Below are 23,910 nucleotides of genomic sequence, written 5' to 3'. Positions count from 1 at the left end.
GGACGAGGGCGGAGGAGGTAAAGGGGTAGGTGTTGCACCTTCTGTGATTGCATGGGAAGGTGCCATGGGAAGGGGATGAGGAGTTGGGGGTGATGGAGGAGTGGACCAGGGTGTCACGGAGGGAATGGTCCCTACAGAATGCTGACGGGGGTTTGAGGGGATGATTTGTTTGGTGGTGGCATCATGCTGGAATTGGCGGAAATGTGACTACATATGTCTCCAAACCCACAGCAATGCTGACTCTTAAATGCCTTCTGAACAGGGCAATTAGGGATGGGTAATGAATGCTGGCCTAGCCAGTGACACCCACATCCCATGAACGTATAAAAGGAGGATGATTCTTTGAATGCAGAGGCTGGTGGGGTGAAAGGTGAGGACGAGGGGGACCCTATCATGGTTCTGAGAGGGAGGGGAAGGGGTGAGGCGGGGGGGGGGTGGTTGGAGCGATTGGTCAGAAATGGTTGAGGGCTCTGTCAACCACAGTGTGGGGAGGAGAAGCCTCAGTTGAGGGAAAAGGAAGACATGTCAGAAGTGCCATTTTGGAAGGTAGTATCATCAAAACACATGCGATGGGGGCAGAGAACTGGGAGAATGGGATGGAGTCCTTACAGGAAAGCAGGGTGTGAGGAGCTTAAGTTGAGGTAGCTATGGGAGTCGGTGGGCTTGTAATGAATAATGGTGAACAGTCTATCAGTCTATTATCCAGAAATGGAGACAGAGAGGTCAAGGAATGGAAGTGTCGGAGATGGACCATGTGAAGGTGAGAGAGGGGTGGAAATTGGAAGCAAAGAGTCCAGACGATAGCATGAAGTGGCATCGATACAGCCATTGATGTACTGAAGAAAGAGTTGTGGGAGGGGGCCCGAGTAGGACTTAAACAAGGCATGTTCCACATACCCCACAAAAAGATAGGCATAGCTGGGGCCCATGCGGGTACCCATAACTAAACCTTTTATTTGGAGTAAGTGAGACAAGTTAAAGGAGAAATTGTTCAGTGAGAGAATACGTTCAGCCAGATGGAGGAGAGTGGTGGTGGATGGAGATTGCTCAGGGACCTCTGTTCAAGGAATAAGCAGATGCCTCAGACCATCCTGGTTGTGGGATCTCATAGCTCTATCTATTGCATGCTGGTTCTGCTGTTTCGCATGCAAGTAGTTCTGTGCTGTAGCTTCACCAGGTTGACACCTCATTGTTAGGTGTGCCTGGTGCTACTCCTGGCATGCCCTGGTGCGCTCTTCATTGAACCAAGGTTGATCCCCTGGCTTGATGGTAATGGCGGAATGGGGGATATGCTGGGTAATAAGGTTGAATTTTATTGTTGTGTACAATTCTGCTGCTGCTGATGGCCCACAGCATCTCATGGATGCCCAGTCTTGAGTTGCTAGATCTGTTTGAAATCTATCCATTTCACATGGTGGTAGTGCCACACAACACGATGAAGGATATTTTCAATTCAAAGATGGAAGTTTGTCTCCACAAGGATGGGGCGGTGGTCACCCCTACCAACACTGTCATGGACAGATCCATCTGCAACAGGTATATTGGTGAGGACGAGGTCAAATAGGCTTTTCCCTCTTGTTGGTTCCCTCACCATCTGAAGACCCAGTCCAGCAGTTATGTCCTTTAGGACTCGGCCAGCTTGGTCAGTAGTGGTGCTATCAAGCCACTCTTGGTAATGGACGTTGAAGTCCCCCACCCAGAGTACATTCTGTGCCCCTGCCACCCTCAATGCTTCTTCCAATTGGTGTTCAACATGCAGGAACATGGATTCTCATCAGCTAAGATTGCGGGGGGGCAATGGCACAGTAAGTGGCAATCAATAGGAGGTTTTCTTGCCCATGGTTATCTAAAAATCTAGTGGGATTCTAGGTTTTAACACAGTGCTATAGAATATATAAGATAAGTCTACATAAAACCTTATAAGGCCTCACTTAAAGTACTGGGGTGCACTAGGGAAATTCATGCAAGACTAAGGGGACGTTATTGGGATTGAGTGGGTAATTTTTGGGAAGAGATGGGGATGGTGAATGGAGTGAGGTGGTGATGGAAAAGGATGCTAGCAAGAGCAAAGGGCAGTAGGGAAGTGAATGGGTAGGGAATGGAAAGGTGGTAGGGATGGGGAGCATGGCTGATTGGAGGAGCGAATGGAAAGACAGCTGGTGATGACTGAAATTTCTCTGTAACTGTCACCCCAAATACACACTGGAATCATTCCAGGCCATAGAACAGATGAGGAGAAAAGTAGTAAAAGAAGGTGAACCAAAAAGAGTCAAGAACATAAGTGCAGGAGTTAGGCACACAGCACCTCAAGCTTGCTCCACCATTTAATAAGATCATGGCAGATCTTTGATCTTAATTAAAATGGCGTCATTATGCATCACAACGTCCTACCTCCGTTCCTGACCCTACTAATTTTCACAAGGGCCGGAAAGTGGTTTCACCCACATTATTAATTAGGTGCATTTAGGTAATTAAGCAGCTCCTTATGGACTTGTCTTCTAAGATCTGGAAATTTTTGTGTGGGTGGGCAGCCATTGGAAGCTGTGTAAAGGCGAACAGCTCCAGCCTGTCGGGAACAGGGCCGGCAGTGTGGGAAAAGTTTTATGCGAAAAGTGGAGACTTTGAAGAAAATCTATTCCACAGCAATGAAATTAATGAAATTTTAATAACATTAACATTTCCCTATCCTCTCCCAGGTTCCAGTTCTCTATCTGCCTTGGCCAATTCAAAAATTCAGATGTTTTCTTTATTAAAACCATGTACGGATTGCATCCACAGCAATGGCTGCCGGGTCAGGTCAGAATGTGGCCTGCTTCCTTGGTGTCCTGCCTTCATTCCTACCAATCTACCAATCCCCTACCGTTGGCCACTTATTGGCTACCATTCTCAATCCCTCACCAAATAACCCTGCGGCTCTACCAAACTTGGAAACTATGTCCACTTCCTATTGGGGATGGGTTCGCGACCTAGAGTTGAACCCGCTTCCCAAATTCAGCCTCTTCAGACAAAATCTGGCCCCATATCTCTTGAGTACCTTAGAGTCCAGAAATCTATCCATTGGATATACTCAATGATTGACCATTCACGGGCCTGGGGGTAGAGAATTCCAAAGGTTCAGAACTCTCCGAGCGAAGAAATTCTTCTTCATCTCAGTCTTAAGTGATCTACCTTTTATCCTGAGGATACACCCCATATTTCTGGACTCTAGCTAGGGGAAACAACCTCTCAGCATCTATCCTGTGAAGCACCTTCAGGATTTTGTACGTTTCAATGAGATCACCTTTCATTCTTCTAAATTCCAGTCAGTTAAGGCCCAATCTGTTCAACTTTTCCTCATAAGACAACCCTCTCATACCAGGAATCAATCTCGTGAAGCTTCACTGCACCGCCAAGATAAATATATCCTTCCTTTGATATGGGGACCAAAACTGTGTACAGTACTCCAGGCGTGGCTATCACCAAAGTCCTGCAGAACTGTAGTAAGACTCCTTTACTCCTGGATTTGGGTGCCCTTGCACTAAAAGGCCAAAGTGCCATTTGCCTTCCTAATTGTTTGCTGCACCTTCATGTACTTGCATAATTTTTTGCATTCCTTGTACAAGTCCTTCTTGAACATTGACACTGAGAAGTTTTTCACCATTTAAAAAATTCTGTTTTTCCATTCTTCCTAACAAAGTGAATAATTCCACATTTCCCCATCTTATGCTCAATCTGTCACTTTATTGTCCACTCAGTTAACCTGTCTATAACCTTTTTCAGACTCTCTCTGTCCTCCTCACAGCTTACTGTCCCACCTAGTTTTTGTATCATCAGCAAACCTGGATACATCGCGCTTGGTACCTCCACCTAAGCTATTAATATAGATTGTAAATAGCTGACGCCCCAGCACTGATCCTCACAGCACCCTACTGGGTACAACCTGCCAACCTGAAAATGAGCTTTATCCCTGCTCTCTGCTTTCTGTCCATTAACCAATCCTCTATCCATGCTAATATATTACCCCCAATTCCATGAGCCCTTATCTTGAGTAATTATTTTCAAGAATACAAAAATAATTCCCGGAATGAAGAACTGTAGCTATGAGGATAGATTGGAGAGATTGGGACTCTTTTCCTTGGAGAAAAGGAGGCGGAGAGGAGACTTGATAGAGGTATTCAAGATCCTGAGGGATAGGGACAGTGTAAATAGTGAGAAACTGTTCAAACTCAAGAGAGCATCAAGAGCCAGAGGGCATATATTCAAAATAATTGGCAAAAGGAATAAATGTGATGTGAGGAAAATTTTTTTCACCCAGAGGGTGATTAGAGTCTGGAGCAGACTTCCTGAAAGGGTGGTGGAGGCAGAATCAATTGAGGTATTCAAAAGGGAATTGGATTGCTACCTGAAAAGAGAGAATGTGCAAGATTACGGGGATAACGCAGGGGAGTGGGACTAGGTGGAATGCTCTTTCAGATAGCCAGTGCAGACTTGATGGGCTGAATGGTCTCCTTCTGCACAGTAAAGGAAGCGTGTGTGATGTGGCACCTTACTGAAATTTTGGAAATCCAGATAAACTACATCCACTGGTTACCATCAAATAAAATTGTCAGATACAATTTTCCCATCATAAAACCATGTCAACTTTGCTTAATTGTATTACCTCCTTAATAATAGATTCCTGCATTTTCCCAATGACTGATGTCAGGCTAACCTGTTCTCTCACTCCCACCTTTCTTGAAAAGGATGGGTTACATTTGCAACCTCCCAATCCACTAGGACCGTTCTAGAATCTCAGGAACTTTTGAAGGTCATCATAAATGCATTCACTGAGACTACAGCCACCTCTTAGGACCCCTTTAGCCATCAGGTCCAGGGAATTTGCCCACTTTCTGTCCCATTTGTTTCTCAAGTATTTTTCCTCAACTGAGATTAATTACTTTAAGTTCCTCATTTTCATTAGCCCCTTGGTTCTTCACTACTTTTGGTGTGCTTTTTGTATCTTCTACTAAAGGCAGTCACAAAACATCTTTAAAATGTTTTCTTAGTCCCCATTATAATTTCTCCCATCTCAACTGTTACGAGGTTTATAACATTGCTATGTTTTGGGACTGTGCCCTTAATGTAAAATGAAGGAAATCATGTGACCTGTTCTGAAGTCTGCCTAATAGCAGGCCTTGGTGGTTGATTGCTGGAGATTAAGAGAGCTTGTTTTACTGGGAAGAAGGTGCAAGGTCTCAATGCTTGAAGACAATAGCAGCAGCCTGCGCACTAAAGTGGATAAACTGAGAGTCTCCAAAGTTCCAGAAAAGTGATGTTGGGTTGTAAACCATTGTGCATTAAACTGTCCATTTAGTTCCAAGATGAAAGAGAGTTGAGTTCTCAAGGATAGTTAATCAGCATTTCTATGTGGATACAACACCCATACAATTCACATTGTTATGGAATTGGGCTTTGAGAAGAGAAAGATATCCCAAAAACTCTCACAGTTAGTCTGCCAGGGTCCAGGAGAGAGAGCGCAGCTAGAGGCCAGAAGTCTCTATGGCTCACCATGCTGGAATGTGGGTGGAAGCTCACACTCTGATTGAAAGGATCAAATTTGTGAGGTGTTAAAATGAAGCTGGAAGATTCACCAAGCTTGCACAAGAAAGAGGATCTCCAGTGATATTCTCACTGTACAGGACAGCTCTGGCGTGAAAAGCTACTAGGTTGAAAAAGGAAAAGAACAGAAGTAACCCCTCGGGAGCCAGGAATCACTATGGACTGATTTCAGAAGAATTGAATGTCTACTTAAAGGACAGTGTAACTGAAGTCTCTCATCTCCAGAACCATTCTTGAAAATCTTTTCTGCCCCTCTCCAATGCCTTCAAATCCTTCCTAAGGTGTGGTGCCCAGAATTGGACACAAAACTCCAGTTCAGGCTGCCGGGCCTCTGGATTATCAATAGATTAGATTTTTGATCAACAAGAGAGTCAAGGGTTATGGGGCTGGGAGGGGTGGGGTGGTGAGCTCGGGCAGGCAGGAAAGTGGAGTTAGAGCTGAGTAATAGGAAACAGAGAGTAATGGTAAATGGATATTTTTTGGGCTGGGGAAGGTTTGTTGCTGAGTGCCCCAGGGGTCGGTATTGGGACCCTTACATTTCCTGATATATATTAATGATCTAGATCTTGGTGTGCAGGGGACAATTTCAAAGTTTGTGGATGATACGGAACTTAGAAGCATTGTAAACTGTGAGGAGGATGGTGCAGGACTTCAAAAGGACATAGACAAGTTGATAGAGTGGGCAGATGGCTAGCAGATGAAGTTCAATGTGCAGAAGTGTGAGGTGATGAGTTTTGGTAGGAAGAACATGCAGGGACAACATAAAATAAGGGGTACAATTCTTAAAGGGTGCAGGACTAGAGGGACTTGGGTGCTTATGTGCATAGATAATTGAAGGTGGCAGGACAGGTGGAGAGAGCAGTTAATAAAGCATACAACATCCTGGGCTTTATTAATAGGGGCATAGAGTACAAGAACAAGGAGGTTATGCTGAGCTTATATAAGACACTAGTTCGACCTCAGCTGGAGTATTATGTACAGTTCTGGGCACCACACTATAGGAAGGATGTGAACGCATTGTAGACAGTGCAGAAGACATTTACAAGAATAGTTCCAGGGTTGAGAAACTTCAGTTATGAAGATAGATTGGAGAGGAGAAGGCCAAGAGGAGATTTGATAGAGGTGTACAAAATCATGAGGGGGCTGGATAGAGTAGACAGGCAGAAGCTGTTCCCGCCCATAAAGGGATCGAGAATGAGGGGGCACAGATTTAAAGTGATTTGCAAAAGCAGCAAATGTGATGTGGGGAAAAAACGTTTTCCACACAGCGAGTGGTTCGGGTCTAGAATGCACTGCCTGGAAGTTTGGTAGAGGCAGGTTCAATTGAGGCGTTCAAGAGGGCATTAGATGATTATTTCAACTGAAACAATGTGCAAGGGTATGGGGAAAAGGCAGGATAATGGCACTAAGTCATAATGCACATTTAGAGAGCTGGGCCGAATGGCCTCCTTCTGCAGCATAACAATTTTGTGATTCTAAGGGCCACAATCAAATCAGACATGAACTTATTAAATGGAAGAGCAAGCTTGAGGGGCCAAATGGCTTACCCCTGCTCCTATTCCTTATGTTGCTGTTACTACAGTTTCCAATGTACCAATGTCTCTGTTGCCTCATTCAAGTGATTGTTCTTAGCGTGTCAGCCACGTCATTTAGTAGCAATCAAAAGTTGAAAACTGGCCATGTTTCCTTCTCTAATGGATATCAAAAACTTCAATTGTACTCCCTCTAATGCCCAAGGTAAGATTACCTAGTCAGCAGACCATATATGTTCTCGATCTGTATGACTCTAACATTCCATGTGTCCTGTTTTAACTATTGAATCATCAGCATAATTTTATCTGGAGCTCTGACTTTTGTTTTATCATTTTTAGTGAAGTTTAATTATTTCTAATGCTAGCTGATTTCTTGTGAGGTAACATATGGGAGAGTCAAGTCCAAGCTGAGGCTTCAGTTGAATTAGAGTAAGGAGCAGAAATAGGAGGGCACAAGGCGTTTTAAAATATGCATTCTTCCCATATTTTGAGGTGTCCACATTTAGAATGGAAATTGCCTGTGTAAACTTGCCACTCTAATTGTAACCTGACGTTTGTGGTGGTGTGGTTAGGGAGGGTGTAGTTACAGCGTGACAGTTTTATATAAGCAATTTACATTATAACTGTGGACTTAAATTATAATGAAAATGTTGACAGAAATTGCATGCAAAAATAAGATTTTTGTTATAACTAGTCAATCTACCGTGGCTTTGCACTTGGTGTAAGTGAGGCTACAGCCATTCTTACATGTCTTTGTGGCTTCAGAAGAGAATTGAATAAGTATCTGAAGAGAAAAAATTTACAGGGCTACAGGGAAAAGGCTGGGTAGTGGGATTAGCTCGGTTGCTCACACAGAGAGCCAGCATGGGCATGACTGCGGAACAGCCTGGTTCTGTGCTGTAACCATTCTGTGATACTATGAATAATGCTCCAGAGACACAAGTTCAAATCCCACCATGGTAGTGAGTAGATTTTAAATTCAATCAATTTATACATTTGGAATAAAAAACTAGTATCAGTAATGGTGACCATAAAACTAACTGGATTGTTATTAAAATCCATCTGGTTCACTGATATCTTTAAAGGAAGGAAATCTATCATCCTTACCCAGTTTGGCCTACATGTCACTACAGACCCACAGCAATGTGCTTGACCTAGAACTGAGGTTTCATAGCATCAGGTCAAACATGGGCAAGGAAAACTCCTGCTGATTATCACCTATTGCTCTCCTTCAGCTGATGAATCAGTACTCATCCATGCTGAACATCAGTTGGAAGAAGCACTGAGGGTAGCAAGGGCATAGAACATACTCTGGGTGGAGGACTTCAGTATCCATCACCAAGAGTGGGTCAGTAGCACCATTACTGACCGAGCCCCAAAGGGCATATCTGCCAGACTTGGCCTGCGGCAGATGATAAAGGAGCCATCAAGAGATAATAAACTGCTTGACCTCACTCTCACCAATTTACCTGCTGCAGGTGCATTTGCCACAGTATTGGCAGGTATTATGATCCCAGCTGCAGTTACTACTGGACTGGTCAGATTCCAGTGTGGAACAGCTCTTAATTTTTTTTTAGAAATATGGAGGGCTGCTACTGAACACAGTCACAGGAGTCTGATGAAATTTTAACAGAAGAATAAAACATTTAGTAATCAAGAAAAGATGAACTATGTGGTGGTATGTGTATATTTTTATATTTCTGCATTTATGTATATATTCTATGTAGGTAAGGGTAAGCCGTGTCTGAGAGTCCAGGGTTAGTCAAAGGTGAGGTTGTTGGAGCCAGATTGTCTGTAGAAAGTAAGGCATGAAAGATGTTATCTTCTTGAATTTGTAATGAGGCCTATTGGGGGGTTCTAACTCAAGTTTTTTTTGTTCATTCATGGGATTTGGGTGTCGCTGGCTAGGCCAGTATTTATTGCCCAACTCTAATTGCCCTTAAGAAAGTGGTGGTGTGCTGCCTTCTTGAACCACTGCAGTCCATGTGGTGTAGGTACACCACTGTGCTGATAGGGAGGGAGTTCCAGGATTTTGACCCAGCGACAGTGAAGGAATGGCGATATATTTCCAAGTCAGGATGGTGAGTGGCTTGGAGGGGAACTTCCAGGTGGTGAAGTTCCATGTGCTTGCTGCTCTTGTCCTTCTAGATGATAGTAGTCGTGGGGAGGTGCTATCTAAAGTGCCTTGGTGAGTTCCTGCAGTGGATCTTGTAGGCGGTATACACTGCTGCCACTGTATGGCGGTGGTGGAAGTAGTGAATGGCACCCTATGCACAAACAATCAAGCAGGCTGCTTTGTCCTAGATGGTGTCAAGCTTCTTGGGTGTTGTTGGAGTTGCACTTATCCAGGCAAGTGGAGAGTATTCCATCACACTCCTGATGTGTGCTTTGTAGATGGTGGACAGACTTTGGGGAGTCAGGAGCAAGGTGTTCACCGCAGGTTTCTGAGCCTCTGACCTGCTCTTGTAGCCATAATATTTATATGTCTAGTCCAGTTCAGTTTCTGGTCAATGGTAGTCTCCAGGATGTTGATAGTGGGGGATTCTATTGAATGTCAGGAGGCAATGGTTAGATTCTCTCTTGTTGGAGATGGCCATCCTGGCACTCGTGTTGCACGAATATTATTTGCCACTTGCCAGCCCAAGCCTGGACATTGTCCAGATCTTGCTGCATTTGGGCACAGACAGCTTCTGTATCTGAGTCGTCGCAAGTGGTGCTGAACATTGTACAATCATCAGCAAATGTCCCCTCTTCTTAACTTATGATGGAAGGAAGGTCATTGATGAAGCAGCTGAAGATGGTTGGGCCGAGGACACTATCCTGGGGAACTCCCGCAGTGATGTCATGGAACTAAGATGATTGACCTCCAACAATTAAAGCCATCTTCCTTTGTGCTAGGTATGACTTCAACGGCGGAGAGTTTTCTCCCTGATTCCCATTGACTGCAGCGTAAACAGAGTAACAGTGTAGATTTGATTTTAGCATTTGGGGTTAAGTGTTGAAATTGATTTGTAGCTGTTGCATTTCAAAAGAGTCTCAGAGGTGAAAGAGCATTTGCATTTTACAGGAGATTTGTGAGTAAACAGCAGCAGGCTGTTTTATTGACTCAAAATACAGAGGAAAGAGCAACATGAAAGGCTTTAATATTTGGGAACCTGAGTTTCCAAAGGGACATTTGAAGACGATGGAGAACTAAGAAGATAGGGGTGAAAAGGGTATTTATGAAAACAGGCTTTCAGCTATCCTCTGACATGTCCTCCTTCTTCCTTAACCGAGGTTTTCCACACACGGTCGTTGACAGGGCCCTCAACCGTGTCTGGCCCATATCCCGCGCATCCGCCCTCACGCCTTCTCCTCCCTCCCAGAAACATGATAGGGTCCCCCTTGTCCTCACTTATCACCCCACCAGCCTCCGCATTCAAAGGATCATCCTCCTCCATTTCCGCCAACTCCAGCATGATGCCACCACCAAACACATCTTCGCTTCACCCCCCCCGGCGGCATTCCGTAGGGATCGTTCCCTCCGGGACACCCTGGTCCACTCCTCCATCACCCCCTACTCCTCAACCCCCACCTATGGCACCTCCCCATGCCCACGCAGAAGATGCAACACCTGCCCCTTCACTTCCTCTCTCCTCACCGTCCAAGGGCCCAAACACTCCTTTCAAGTGAAGCAGCATTTCACTTGCATTTCCCCAAACTTAGTCTACTGCATTCGTTGCTCCCAATGCGGTCTCCTCTACATTGGAGAGACCAAACGCAAACTGGGTGACCGCTTTGCAGAACACCTGCGGTCTGTCCGCAAGAAAGACCCAAACCTCCCTGTCGCTTGCCATTTTAACACTCCACCCTGCTCTCTTGCCCACATGTCTGTCCTTGGCTTGCTGCATTGTTCCAGTGAAGCCCAATGCAAACTGGAGGAACAGCACCTCATCTTCCGATTAGGCACTTTACAGCCTTCCGGGCTGAATATTGAATTCAACAACTTTAGATCTTAAACTCTCCCTCCCCCCATCCCCACCCCGTTTCTTCCCCCTCCCTTTTTTTTCCAATAATTTATATAGATTCTTCTTTTCCCACCTATTTCCATTATTTTTAAATCTACAACTAATACCTTGTTAGTCTTTCCACCCCACCCCCACTAGAGCTGTACCTTGAGTATCCTGCCATCCATTCTTAATTAGCACTTTTCTTAGATAATATCACCACCTTCAACACCTCTTTGATCCTTTTGTCTGTGACATCTTTTGATTATCTGCTCCTATCGCTGCTTGCTTGTCCCCACAACCACCCCACCCTCAACTTCTCTCTCCCCCCGCCCCCCACCTTAGACCAACTTATATTTCACCTCTCTCCTAACTATACTTCAGTTCTGCCGAAGGGTCATGAGGACTCGAAACGTCAACTCTTTTCTTCTCCACCGATGCTGCCAGACCTGCTGAATTTTTCCAGGTAATTCTGTTTTTGTTTTGGATTTCCAGCATCCGCAGTAGCTTTTTGTTTTTATTTCAGCTATATTGAGTTGTTGTGGGGAAGTCCCGCTGAAGGCCAATTCCTGTGTGTTTGGAGTGTGCTGGAAAATCTGTGGAAGTCTTTTACTTGAAGAAAAGCAAGTCAAGTTTTGGGCCAGGAGAATATTTGTCTTCAGAAACAGCTTGTTTCAAATCTCACTGGAAAAGCCACATCAGTGTGGAGTTACTTACATACATTAGAAATAGGAGCAGAAGTAGGCCATTCGGTCCCTTAAGCCTGCTCTGCCATTCATGCAGATCGTGGCTGATCTGTTTGTGTTTCAAATTCCACAATCCCATTTACCCCCGATAACCTTATTCCCTTGCTTAACAAGAATCTACCTACCTCTGCCTTAAAAATATTCAACGACCCGCCTCCACCGCCTTCAAAGGCAGAGAGTTCCAAAGTCGCACAACCCTCAGGATTCTCCTCATCTCTGTCCTAAAAACACAACCCCTAATTTTAAAATAGCGCCCCCTAGTTCTGGACTCACTGGCGAGAGGAACCATCCTTTCTATGTCCGCCTTGTCAAGACCATTCAGGATCTTATATACTTCAATCAAGTCACCCCTCACTTTTCTAAACATCAGCAGAAACAAGCCCCGTCTACCTAAACTTCTCATAAGACAACCTGCTCATTCCAGGTATCAATCTAGCAAACCTCCTCTGAACCACCTCCAATGCACTGCATCCTTCCTTAAATAAAGAGACCAAAATTGCACACAATATACGAGATGTCGTCTTATCAGTGCCCTGTATAACTGAAGCATAACACCCTTATTTTTACTTTCAATTCCTTTTGCAATAAAGGATAGCATCCCATTAGCCTTCTGAATTACTTGTTGTACCTGTGTATTAACTCTGTATCTCATGCACTAGAACACCTAGATCCCGCTGCAGCTCAGAATTCTGCAGCTGTTCTCCATTTAAGTAATACTTTGCTTTTTTATTCTTCCTGCCAAAGTGAACAACTTCACAGTTTCCTACATTATATTTCATCTGCCAGATTTTTGCCCACTTACTGAACCTATCTATATTCATCTGCAACCTCCTTATGTCCTCTTCACAACATACCTTCCTATCTTTGTGTTATCTGCAAATATAGTTATCATGCCTTCACTCCACTCATTTAAGTCATTAATATAAATTGTAAAAAATTGAGGCCCCAGCACAGACCCCCTGCGGGGCACCACTCGTCACATCCTGCTAATCAGAAAAAGACCCATGTATTGCATGTTCTCGGTTTTCTGCCAGCCAGCCAATCTTCTAACCACGCTAATACATTACCCCCTACACATGAGCTTTTATTTTCCGCAATAACCTTCGATCTGGCACCTTATCAAATGCATTCTGGAAATCCAAGTACAGCCTGTCTACAGGCTCCCCTTTATCCACAGCACATGTTACTCCTTCAAGGAACTCCAATAAATTGGTTAAACATGGTTTCCCTTTCACAAAACCATGCTGACTCTTTCCGATCACATTGAGTTCCTGTAAGTGTCCAGCGATAGCCTCCTTAATGATCGATTCTAACACCTTCCCCATGGCAGAAGTCAAGTTAATGGCTTAGAGTTTCTTGTTTTCTGCCTCCCCCCAATCTTGAATAGAAGGGTTATATTTGCTACTTTCCAGTCTGATGGAACCTTTCCAGAATCTAGGAAATTTTGGAAAAATAACACCAACACATCTACTACCTCATTAGCCACCTCTTTTAAGACCCTAGGATGAAGTCCATCAGGGCCCATGGACTTGTCAGCCCACAGATCCATCAATTTGCTCAGTTTGTTCTGGGAAGTCATGGTTCATACTTCTGTTCAAAACTGAAAGCAACTTAGCGGGTTAGGTAATATTTCCCAGATTTTATGGTTACGAATCTATAAGGGCTATTGCTAAAAAGATAGTTTTATTGTGTACCTTTGATAAAGCATTTTAGGGGTTGGTCTTGCAAGATTTTTCTAACCGTGTATCATTTATCTTGTGTGTGTTTAAATTTTATCTTCTCTATCTTTTAATAAGCACTTTAATTCTTCAAAATTTAAAAGTTATCACTGGAGTCCTGTGCGTTTGAGTTTAGTAGCTTTCCCTCTTCATATCTACAATACAAAAAAAGGATTATGATAAGATGAGACGGATTTCAACCTGAGATTTGGCTTGTTCAGCATTACCATCAGCTGTAATCGTAACAACTATATTATGCTCCTCCTTCACCCCAACTATACCACCACACTCCAAATCCAAGCTTCTATGGATTTCTCATCAACCTTCCAGATGCTTGTCAAACCATGGGCCAAGCAGTCCTACTGAAACCCTGTATTTCTCATAAGGGCTTCCGATCTCCATGTTTGGAGAACTCACCTTGGAATTCTCTCCCAAATGACACTCCTGCTCTGATGTCTTCAACAAGGATCCACCTCCAGGGTTTCACTCTCTCTTTTCGATGTTCCTTTCCTATGAATCTCTACATGCATTCAAGCTGCACCTTCCACGCACCCTCTCAGGTATTTGTCTATGCCAAGCAGGACACCACTGCTCCAAAGGCCCATAGCAAGGAGTCACTGACCTTCGGCTGTCTCCTCAGATCTGCTGGCTTCACTCAAGCCCGCTTTGTTCCAAGGCTGCTCCCTGCAGCTCTCCAATTCGGAACCTTTTCCTCTGCTCCTTATTTTTACCTTCATTTAGCAGGACTTGTTTCAGATTCCTGTCCTTGTTCCTTGACTGAACTGTCTTCCTGGAGTCTCCTTCTGTCCCACTCCCTGGTTTTTGGGATTTTCTTTGGGACCTGCTTCCTGCAGCTCCCATCCTACCTCTTCTGGCACTCTCTGGAGAATGGCGTGTTATTCTGGGTCACCTCTTTTCACACTGTTACACTTTTTTCTCCTTCTTTCCCTTCTGCGCAGGCACAGTTTCCATCTAAAAATATATTTTTAAAAAACAAACTGCGCATGTGCACAGGGCTGTTTAGCAGCCTGTAACCAAGAAAATGCATTAACTGCACATGTGCGGCCATTCTCCATCTGGCACATGCGCAGAGAGCGCCAGGGCCTGATCGGTGTTTTAAAAGGTAAGTTTTTCTTCCTTTTTTTCCCCTTTTTCCTTTGGGTTCATCACACAGGAGTGATCACCATACAATCTTTGTGGAGACGAATTCCCTTCTTCACATTGAGGATACCTCCATCATGCTGTGGGGCACTGCCACTGTGCTAAATGGGATAGGTTCAGAACAGATGTAACAGCTCAAAGCTGGGCATCCATGAAACACTGTGGACCATCTGCAGCAGATTCGTATTCAACCATAATCTGTAACCTCATGGCCTGGCATATTTCTCATTCTATCATTATCATCAAGCCAGGGGATCAACCCTGGTTCAATGAGGAACGTAGGAGAACATGCCAGGATCAGCGCCAGGCATACATAAAAATGAAATGTCAACTTGGCGAAGCTACAACACATGACTATATACACGCTAACAACAGACAGAGCTAAGTGATCCCACACCAATAGACCAGATCAAAGCTCTGTACTCCTGTTCACATTCAGTCATGAACTAACTGGAGGAGGCTCCATTGACATCCCAGTCCTCAATGATGGGGGACCCAGCATGTCAGTGCAAAAGACAAAACTGAAGCATTTACAAACATCTTCAGCCAGAAGTGCCAAATGGATGATTAATCAGGGCCTCCTCCTGAGGTCCCTAGTAGTCCAGCATCACAGATGTCAGTTTTAAGACAATTCAATTCATGCCATGTGATTTTTTTTATTTAAAATTTGTTTTGGGGATGTAAGTGCCACCGGAAAGGCCAACATTTATTGCCCATCCCTAATTGCCCTCAAGAAGGCGGTGGTGAGTCACCATTTGAACCACTGCAGATAGGCGGTATAGGTACATCCACAGTGCTTTTAGGGAGGGAGTACCAGGATTTTGACCCAGCAACAGTGAATGAGCATTAATATTGTTCCGAGTCAAAATGGTGCGTGACTTAGAAGGGAATTGCAGGTAGTGGTGTTCCTATGTACCCGCTGCATTTGTCCTTCTATGTGGTAGAGGTCACGGGTTTGGAAGCTGCTATCAAAGGTGTCTTGGCGAGTTGTTGCAGTGCATCCTGTAGATGATACACACTAGTGCTGATGTATGCCAGTGGTGAAGGGAGTGAACATTTAAGGTTATGGATGGGTTACTGATCAAATGGGCTGCTTTGTCCTGGATGGTGTCAAGCTTCTTGAGTGTTGTTGGAGCTGTACTCATCCAGGCAAGTGGAGGGTATTCCATCATACTCCTGACTTGAGCCTTGTAGATGGTGGTCTGGTTGCAGCTGGGATGTTGTCAGGGCCAATAGTCTTTGCTGTATTGAGTGCATTCAATTATTTCTTGATATCATGTCAGAAGTAGGGATTTTGCTGATGATTTCACATTGCTCAGTACTATTATCAGCAAGTCAGCTACTGAAGCTCCTATATCCACATACACAAAGACCTGGAGAACATTCAGGCTTGGGCTAAGTGGCAAGTAACATTCGTGCCACATAATTGCCACGTGGTGACCATCCCCAAAAAGAGAGATTCTAACTATCGCCCCTTGACATTCAGCAGCATTTCCTTAGGTGAATCCCCCACCATTAACATCCTCGGGGTTACCATTGACCAGAAACTGAACTGGACTAGCCATATAAATACTATGGCTACAAAAGCAGGTCAGAGGCTAGGAATTTTGTGGTAAGTAACTTACCTCCTAAGTCACCAAAGCCTATCTGCCATCTACAAGGCAGAAGTCAGGAGTGTGTTAGAATACTCTCCACTTGCCTGGATGAGTGCAGCTCCAAAAACACTCAAGAAGCTCACAACCATCCAGGACAAATTTAAAAAAAGATTCAATTCAGAGATTATAGCAAGAAAAATGCTCTGAAAATTAGGAAATAACTAGAGAAGTGGGAGTCCAATGCAAACTTTTCTCTAAGTAGATAATAAATTCAATGAACAAGCAACTATGGTGGTGCCCAGATCCTGGGAATAAAAAAAACGTATAAAATGGTACATTAACATCAGGACGAGCATCTGTAGCAATAATCCAAGGAAATGGATTACAAACTGCAGATGTCTGAATGGCATTTTCCTGTATATATTCAACTGCTAGTTATTATAATCACCTAGCAAAACCAAGAAACATCTGCAATTTTAAAATAAATGTAAAATTATTTCTACTATTAATTGTTACCAAAATTGGGTTGAATCTTATTGTAATAAAAAATGTACACAGGCATATCTTGGTTTGGAATACAAGCAATATTTTTGGTGTTTGTCGAACACATGCGTTTCACCTAGGGATGCGTGATTAAGTTTAAGCCAAGTTCGGATTCCTTAGGGATTTCTGTGGTGGATTGGTCCAATGCTCCTGCCAATAGTTTCCTTGGATCATTGTACTTCTAAGAAAAAAGTCGACGCAAAGAACTGAAGATGCTGTAGTTAGAATTCACCAGTCAAAATCAGTTAACTGCTTCAGCTTTTTTAAAATCTATAAATGATGGGAAGACTTAAATTAGATACACTTATGAAAAAAAGAGACTGAAGTTTAAGCATTCAGTCATGTTTGGAACATGCTTCAGAGTAACAAAAGTTAAGAAATGATCCATCATTACTATGGCAAACTATGATACTAGAAAAGTTTGATATGTGACATGAACCCTAATGTTGAGGGGACAGGACTCAAAACCACAAGCCTTTCAAACAAATAAATAAGAAGTGGTGACTGTTAAACAATATGCAACTGATCAAAATAAGCCACCAAGTTGAGAATTTACAAAATACTGCGGTTGCTGGAAATCTGAAATAAAAACAGAAAATGCTGGAAATGTTCAGCAGGCTGACAACATTTGTGGAGAGAGAAACAAAATTAACGTTTCAAGTCTGTGACCTTTTCTCAGAACTTTGTGTTGAGCATTTAAGTCAGAGGGTGTGATTCTTAGAATGATCATCTGGGTAGCCAAAATTGCAGGGTAGATTTATGGTTAGGCTAACTTTAGAGTTGTTTACCATTACTGAAATGGCAATATTCCAATTTTCCTTTATCATAAGTGGAAGTTGTGCTAACCATATGGCTTTTATTTAAAAAGCATTAATCCATTAACCAATACTGCTGTTATCCTTCGTTATGATACAGTGATGACCTATCATAACACTCCATTTTACATGGGAATGCTCACACAGCAGCGTTTTATTGCACAGATAACTTCATAGCAATTAACAATGAAAGTCCAGCAACAAGCAAATTGACAAAACTAATAATCCGCGTCCTGATTTAGTGATTTTCAGAAATGAATTGAAGGATGGTCTTATCTCTTATTGTGTGCATTCCTCTTAAGACAACACAAGCCCTAATTATAGGAACAATTATAGTTATAGCATAGAAACTAAACATCAAACATTTAACCTTATCGTTGTGTTAACAGTTTAACACAGCTAAAAGTTCATTTACTTGCATGGCTTTAATTATCTCAATAAATACAATTACCCTGATGGAATTTATCAAATGGAGTGATCACCAAAAACAAAACACTGTAGAAATCTGACTGGTTTATACAATTTAACTAACATTCATATTGAAAGCAGGGTATCTGTATCTAGTACATTGAGAACAAAATCTGCCCCTATATCAATCTTAGGATTAAATAATAACAAATCGGCCAACACAGGTATCATGGGTAAGTGCAGTTAGGATAAGTTAAGACATTTGGACAGTTATGTAATGTTTGGTACACAACCAGTTACAAAATGCAAGAGCTAAAAGAAATGAATTCAGTCCATAACCTTGAGAAAGCTCAGATAAGGATGAAGCCTTTGCAATAATTATAAGTCTAATTCCATGTTGTGAAAGGAAGACAGTGTGCCTCAGCTGGCTGAAAAAGGTAACAACAAGAATTATTGTATAAAGGAGAGGGAGAGGATTAGTTAGTTGGCACTTTGAGAAAAGAGCATTTGAATTGGGCGTTGGATTCTAACTCAGGTGAGGCGCTTTGAGTTGTGAGTATGCAATGTTAGAAAACTGATTATTTAACGAAGGATATGCAGCACTGAATTGTAACCTATGAGTTTAATGTTTAGTTAGATTCAGGTGCACTATAGAGGTAATAAAATTATACATTGAGCCAAGTTTCTTGTGAGTTTTGTTTTAATCAAATGACACGCCATTTGGTGCAGTCAACAGAATATAAAATAAACTTTAGAGTTCAAAGACATTGAGCATTGGACAAGTTTGAGCTGATCATAGAAAGTCAGCAGGGATTTGTGAAGGGTAGGTCATGCCCAACTAGTCTAGTTGAATTATTTGAGGAAATCATTTGGGAATGACTACTTGAATGGTGGAACAGCTCAAGGGGCTGAATGGCCTACTCCTGTTCTTACCAAAGCATTTATGGCATACATGTGGATCACATGATATTATACATCCACAGCATCTGTGCAACATGACAGGAGTCCAATTGTCTAGCTGGTTATTTCACTTCTAGCCCATTTACCTTCTATAATGTATGCAGAAATGGCACCATGGAGTTGTCCAGACATTATACGGACAGCAACCATGAACACCAGATGACTGCTGTACTACCAAGAGAGATTAACATAGGTATAGTAGTATACTTCAATATTTTTGAACTGTATGCAACTAAAGATTGCAAAAGCTATTTCATTTTTTAAAAACCAAGCTGAATTTAAAAGATATTATACGTTACTCAGTAGAGGAAAACCATAAATGGCAGCAGGCCTGCATGTTAAAGTCTACCTCATGGGCTGAACTTTTAGTTACCTGTCCTAATATCTTATCTGGCTCAGTGTCAAATTTGTTTGTTAATAGATCATGTGAAGACACTTGGGACGTTTTACAACAATCAAGGTGTTATTCTAATTATTCTACAATTCTGATCTTTGGTTTATTCTATTGTTGCCAGTAAAATCACAAGAGATTGCTTATAATCTTTATTCTACCTTTGAAGGAAATTAACAGTATAAATGTACAGTTGGATAAAGCTACTTCTTATGACTGCATTATTCTGCATTGTTGTCATTGACTGAGAGTTTAACTGCAAAATATTTGAAGTCAAAGGAAGCATTCACATATTTAAAATGAGTTTATTTTACATTCTGGTGAGTAATTATGGTTGATAAAGCACTATAGTTGATAAGGACTATGGTTGATAAACAAGATGCTTATTAGTATTTCCTCCCACCTATGGAAATGCAAGTTATTGTCCTTTAAACTCTATATTTCACAATTAATTTTATTGCTCTGGTTTACCTGTTACCAGAAGTGCAGGGAAAAACTCATAATGAAAAGCAAGTTCCTGGTAAGTGAGATAAAATACCAATGGAATAAACCAAAAATCAGAATTATACATTAATTAGAAATATCATTTTAAAAGAAGCAAAAGGTTTGTAATGTCAATTATGTCACTGATGGAAGTGAGTAATACAGCACTTTTCTGGATCTTGCTACAGGTAAAACAGCAGCAAGCAGTTCTGTAATCCTTTTATCATTCTAAGGGTCAGGCAGGATAATGTAGCAAACACTATTTTAGCATTATTTCTTGGCTCAACTAAGCAACAGAATTTTTTTTTTATTCGTACAATTTCATTTTTTTTAATGCAGGAAATGTATTTGGCTAGTGCATTATTTAGCAAGGCCCGTCACAAACTATGATTATGGGGATATTATAATTAAATAAAACACAGTGGTGCTCAGGTCATGAGATTTAAAACCTTGAAAAGATTGTCAGTGGATGACCAATAATGTTGGTTGTCATTACGGCTTCATGTACATGCTTCCCACTGTGTACATGAGTTGAGAGTGAGATTCATTCTATTAAAGCCAAAGATTGCCATCAATATTCAATGATAGTGGGGAAAAACCTCCATAATCTACAGTGAATATACAGTAATTTCATTTTAAGAAAATGGGCAGATTTCATTAGAATAAAATTTATGCTCTGTTAGTTAGGGTGCAAGGCAACCAACAATAGCACACTGTATTGACACAGGAATGATATTGACTTTAGCATGTTAGGCCCAATATGCTTCATAATAAGTACAGACTTATTTCAATCAAATATGGGTGAAGGAGAAGAACCTTCATGAAAAAATGCTCAGACATGAAAAATAAAACCATAACCTGCAAGTGATCTCAAGTGTCATTAGTGCAAGAAGTATAAATACTGTAATAAAGCTATTGTTTCCATATTTCAACTAATATCAAGTTATACATCTTAAGAAATTACTCGTGCATTTTCTGTCGTGTTGCTCACTGTAAATCAGAAGATACCTCAATCACAAGATTGTTAAACAATGAAATGGAATTAATACAGCTGATCTCTCATTGCTTTGTTTGCAAAGAATTAGAAAAAAATACACTTCTTTTCCTGTAACTATTTGTCTCCCTCTCTTCCTTTGACTATTTCCATTTTTTTCCTGTATGCCTCTCATATTTTCATGGTGATCTTTAAATTTGTCACTGGCTCTCTCATTTTCCCTTCCTTTGTACAAGTATTCCTTTGTTCTGACATCCTGTCTACTATATAATTCTGTATTTACTGTTTTTCTCTTTATTTAGCCATCATGCACTTTATGTTTTTGCACATTCACTTTTTCAATATCTTCTGTATGTTTTATTTCTCTCATTTTCATCTCACTTGTCAGAAAGATCTGGAATTCCACACAAATTATCTAATCTGAGATTCAGGCTGGGGTGTCAGGATTAAGCAGGAGGCTGGGGTTGCAGGTCCAGCTTGATTATTATTTTAACTGTATGCTACGCTTATATTTACTTATACCTGCTGCTGAATTCTCCTCAGCATCCTGGCCAATAATTCTATCTGAATAAAACAAAATACCTGGTCATTATCACATTGCTGTTTGTGGAAATATGCAGTGGGCAAAATTTGTTACCTCATTTCCTACATGGCAGAAGTAACTACAGACTGAAAATTTTACATACCTAATCTGCACGGAGTGGATCCATATGGAAGTCATGGGGAACTTGGAATTTGGGACACCTCCATATTGTGTGGAGTTTGTGGGCATGGCAAAACTGAGTGGTTCCCTGCCCAGAGACAACCTGATTGCCAGGCTTGGGCATGCAGCTGGTTAGTGAAGGCTGCAAGAGCAGTTAAGCTTGGCTTGGTGTTGTCAATAATGGTGGGGTGTTGATTGGGCATAGGCTGAGCAGTCAGATGATGGCGATAGGGGAATCGGAGGCATGGTGGTGGGGTGGGGAGAAATCAGTGCGTGTGCTGATTGCAAAGGCTCCTCAGGCAGGCATTTGCCTCCTGAATTTTCAGAGCCTTGCCTCAATGAAGCTGCCAGGATGGAATAGATCACGGTAATAAAATTGTGGGGAAGATGGGAGCAATGTAGTAAAATGAGTCACTTTAATTTTGTTACCCTTTTTATATATGCACAACTTGGAAATTTGTAGGCACACACCTGATCACAGGACTTTTTCCAAATTGATGGCTGCATTTATTCAGAAGTCTTACCTTTTTGCAGACTGTTTCAAAATTGAGGTCCCTCTGAAGTGCAGTTCTTGAAACATAATCTGGTTTCAAATCCTATGCAAAAGATAATATACTTTAGTTTACACATCTCCTACATTCCAACAGTGACTAACATCAAAAGTTATTCATTGGCTGTGAAGCGCTTTGAGACATCTGGTGGCTACGAAAAGCACTATTTAAATGCAAGCCTTTGTTTTCATTTTTTTCTTTAAAGGTGTGAAGTCTTTATTGCTAAACAATAGATATTTATACAATTGCTTTGCTACTCGTCAACATACACCTCTTTATTGCAATAAAAATACAAGACTTCCTCAATAAACGCTTGGTCTCCCAGGTCGATACTAAAAGCACATTCAAATTTACCGAGGTGCTTAAAATGGTTTCTTTAATAGGAAGAGTACTATGCAACACACACTGTATTTTAGGCATGCCTCTGAATTATACTGCAAATTGATGTTGCCCAGCCTGAAGCCTAAAAGCAGGTCCTTATCAACATTACAATAATACAAAGAATACTTTTGTTAAGTTAGTTATGCTAAAGGAAAGCAAAGTGCCATGGCCCAATAGTTTACATTCCAGGATCCTAAAAATGATGAGGAAGAAAATTGCAAAGGTCATACAAATTATATTTTAGCCTTCATATTGAGTGTGGATGTGCGCTAGAGAACTGGAAAGTGGCCAACGTAGTACCTATTTTTAAAAGACGAGATGGAGCTAACCTGGGTAATTGCATATCAGTTAGCTTAACATCTGTGGTAAGGAAAATTTTAGCATTTAATTAAGGATGATGCTACCATGCCTCTGGATAAAAGATAATAAATAGGAGGCAGTAATATGGATTTCAAAATGGATAATCGTGCATAACAAATTCACAGAATCTTTTGAGGAAGTAAAAGATATGGTTGATGGGAGAAATGCAGTGGATGTCATATTCATGGAGTTTAGGAAATCCTTCGTCAAAGTACCACATTGGGCATTACTAAAGAAGATTAAGCAATCTGGAGGAAACAACCTGGTTTAAAACGTGAGAAACAGAATATAAGAATAAAGAGATTTTTAGGAGTGGTTGAGGGTGGATATTGGAATTCCACAGGATTCAGTTACTTCCCTTCATTTTAATGATATCGATTATAGGTCAAGGAGTTGTATCAAAAGTCACAGAAGGTATCAAAATAGGACGTATAGTTAATTCCTTAGAAGACCATAAGAAATCGCACATTCTTTAAAACTGTGCCATTAAGTTTATATTTCCCCTCCTGATCCCTTCTGCCAAAATGCATCACCTCACACCTCTCTTTATTAAATTCCATCTGTCACTTGTCTGCCCATTTTGCTAGCCTATCTATGTCCTGTTGCAATTGGTATCATTCTCACTGTTTGTCACTCCTCCCAAGTTTGGTATCATTGGCAAATTTGGAAATTTTACTCTGTATTCCAATATCCAAGTTATTCATATATAGCAGTGGTATATATAAAAGTAGTCGTCCTTGCACTAAACCTTGGGGAACACCACTGTATTATCAGTTATACAAGTATAATTACTGATTTTTTTAAACCAAAATACATCATTTTGCAATTACTGACATTGATTTTTCTTCTGCCACTTTAGCCCATTCCACATCTTTTCAAAATCACTTTTCAGCCAAGACCATTCACCCAGGAGGATGGAGATTTGGTCTGAGTTGGCTGCCCTCCACCAGCCATGCCCCTTGGAGGCATCCACCTCCATTCCTCCAGCCCTGCCTCTGACTGCAGC

At 41.7% G+C, this 23,910-nt stretch overlaps 1 protein-coding gene across 2 annotated transcripts in view; it reads right to left on the bottom strand.

Annotated features, from left to right (window-relative positions):
- srfbp1 (serum response factor binding protein 1) overlaps nucleotides 1-23,910 on the bottom strand; it is a 276,667-nt gene that overhangs the window by 72,839 nt on the left and 179,918 nt on the right. For both annotated transcript variants that reach the window (XM_078566697.1, XM_078566690.1), the window contains exon 4: nucleotides 22,137-22,208. In XM_078566697.1, the coding sequence (XP_078422823.1) occupies nucleotides 22,137-22,208 (72 nt within the window). The remainder of the gene's footprint in view (nucleotides 1-22,136; nucleotides 22,209-23,910) is intronic.

Source organism: Cetorhinus maximus, chromosome 2 (assembly GCF_964194155.1).
Source record: "Cetorhinus maximus chromosome 2, sCetMax3.hap1.1, whole genome shotgun sequence".
Classification (NCBI taxonomy): Eukaryota; Metazoa; Chordata; class Chondrichthyes; order Lamniformes; family Cetorhinidae; genus Cetorhinus; species Cetorhinus maximus.
Note: the sequence above shows the minus strand (reverse complement) of the source record. Positions and strands in the feature narration are given on the sequence as shown.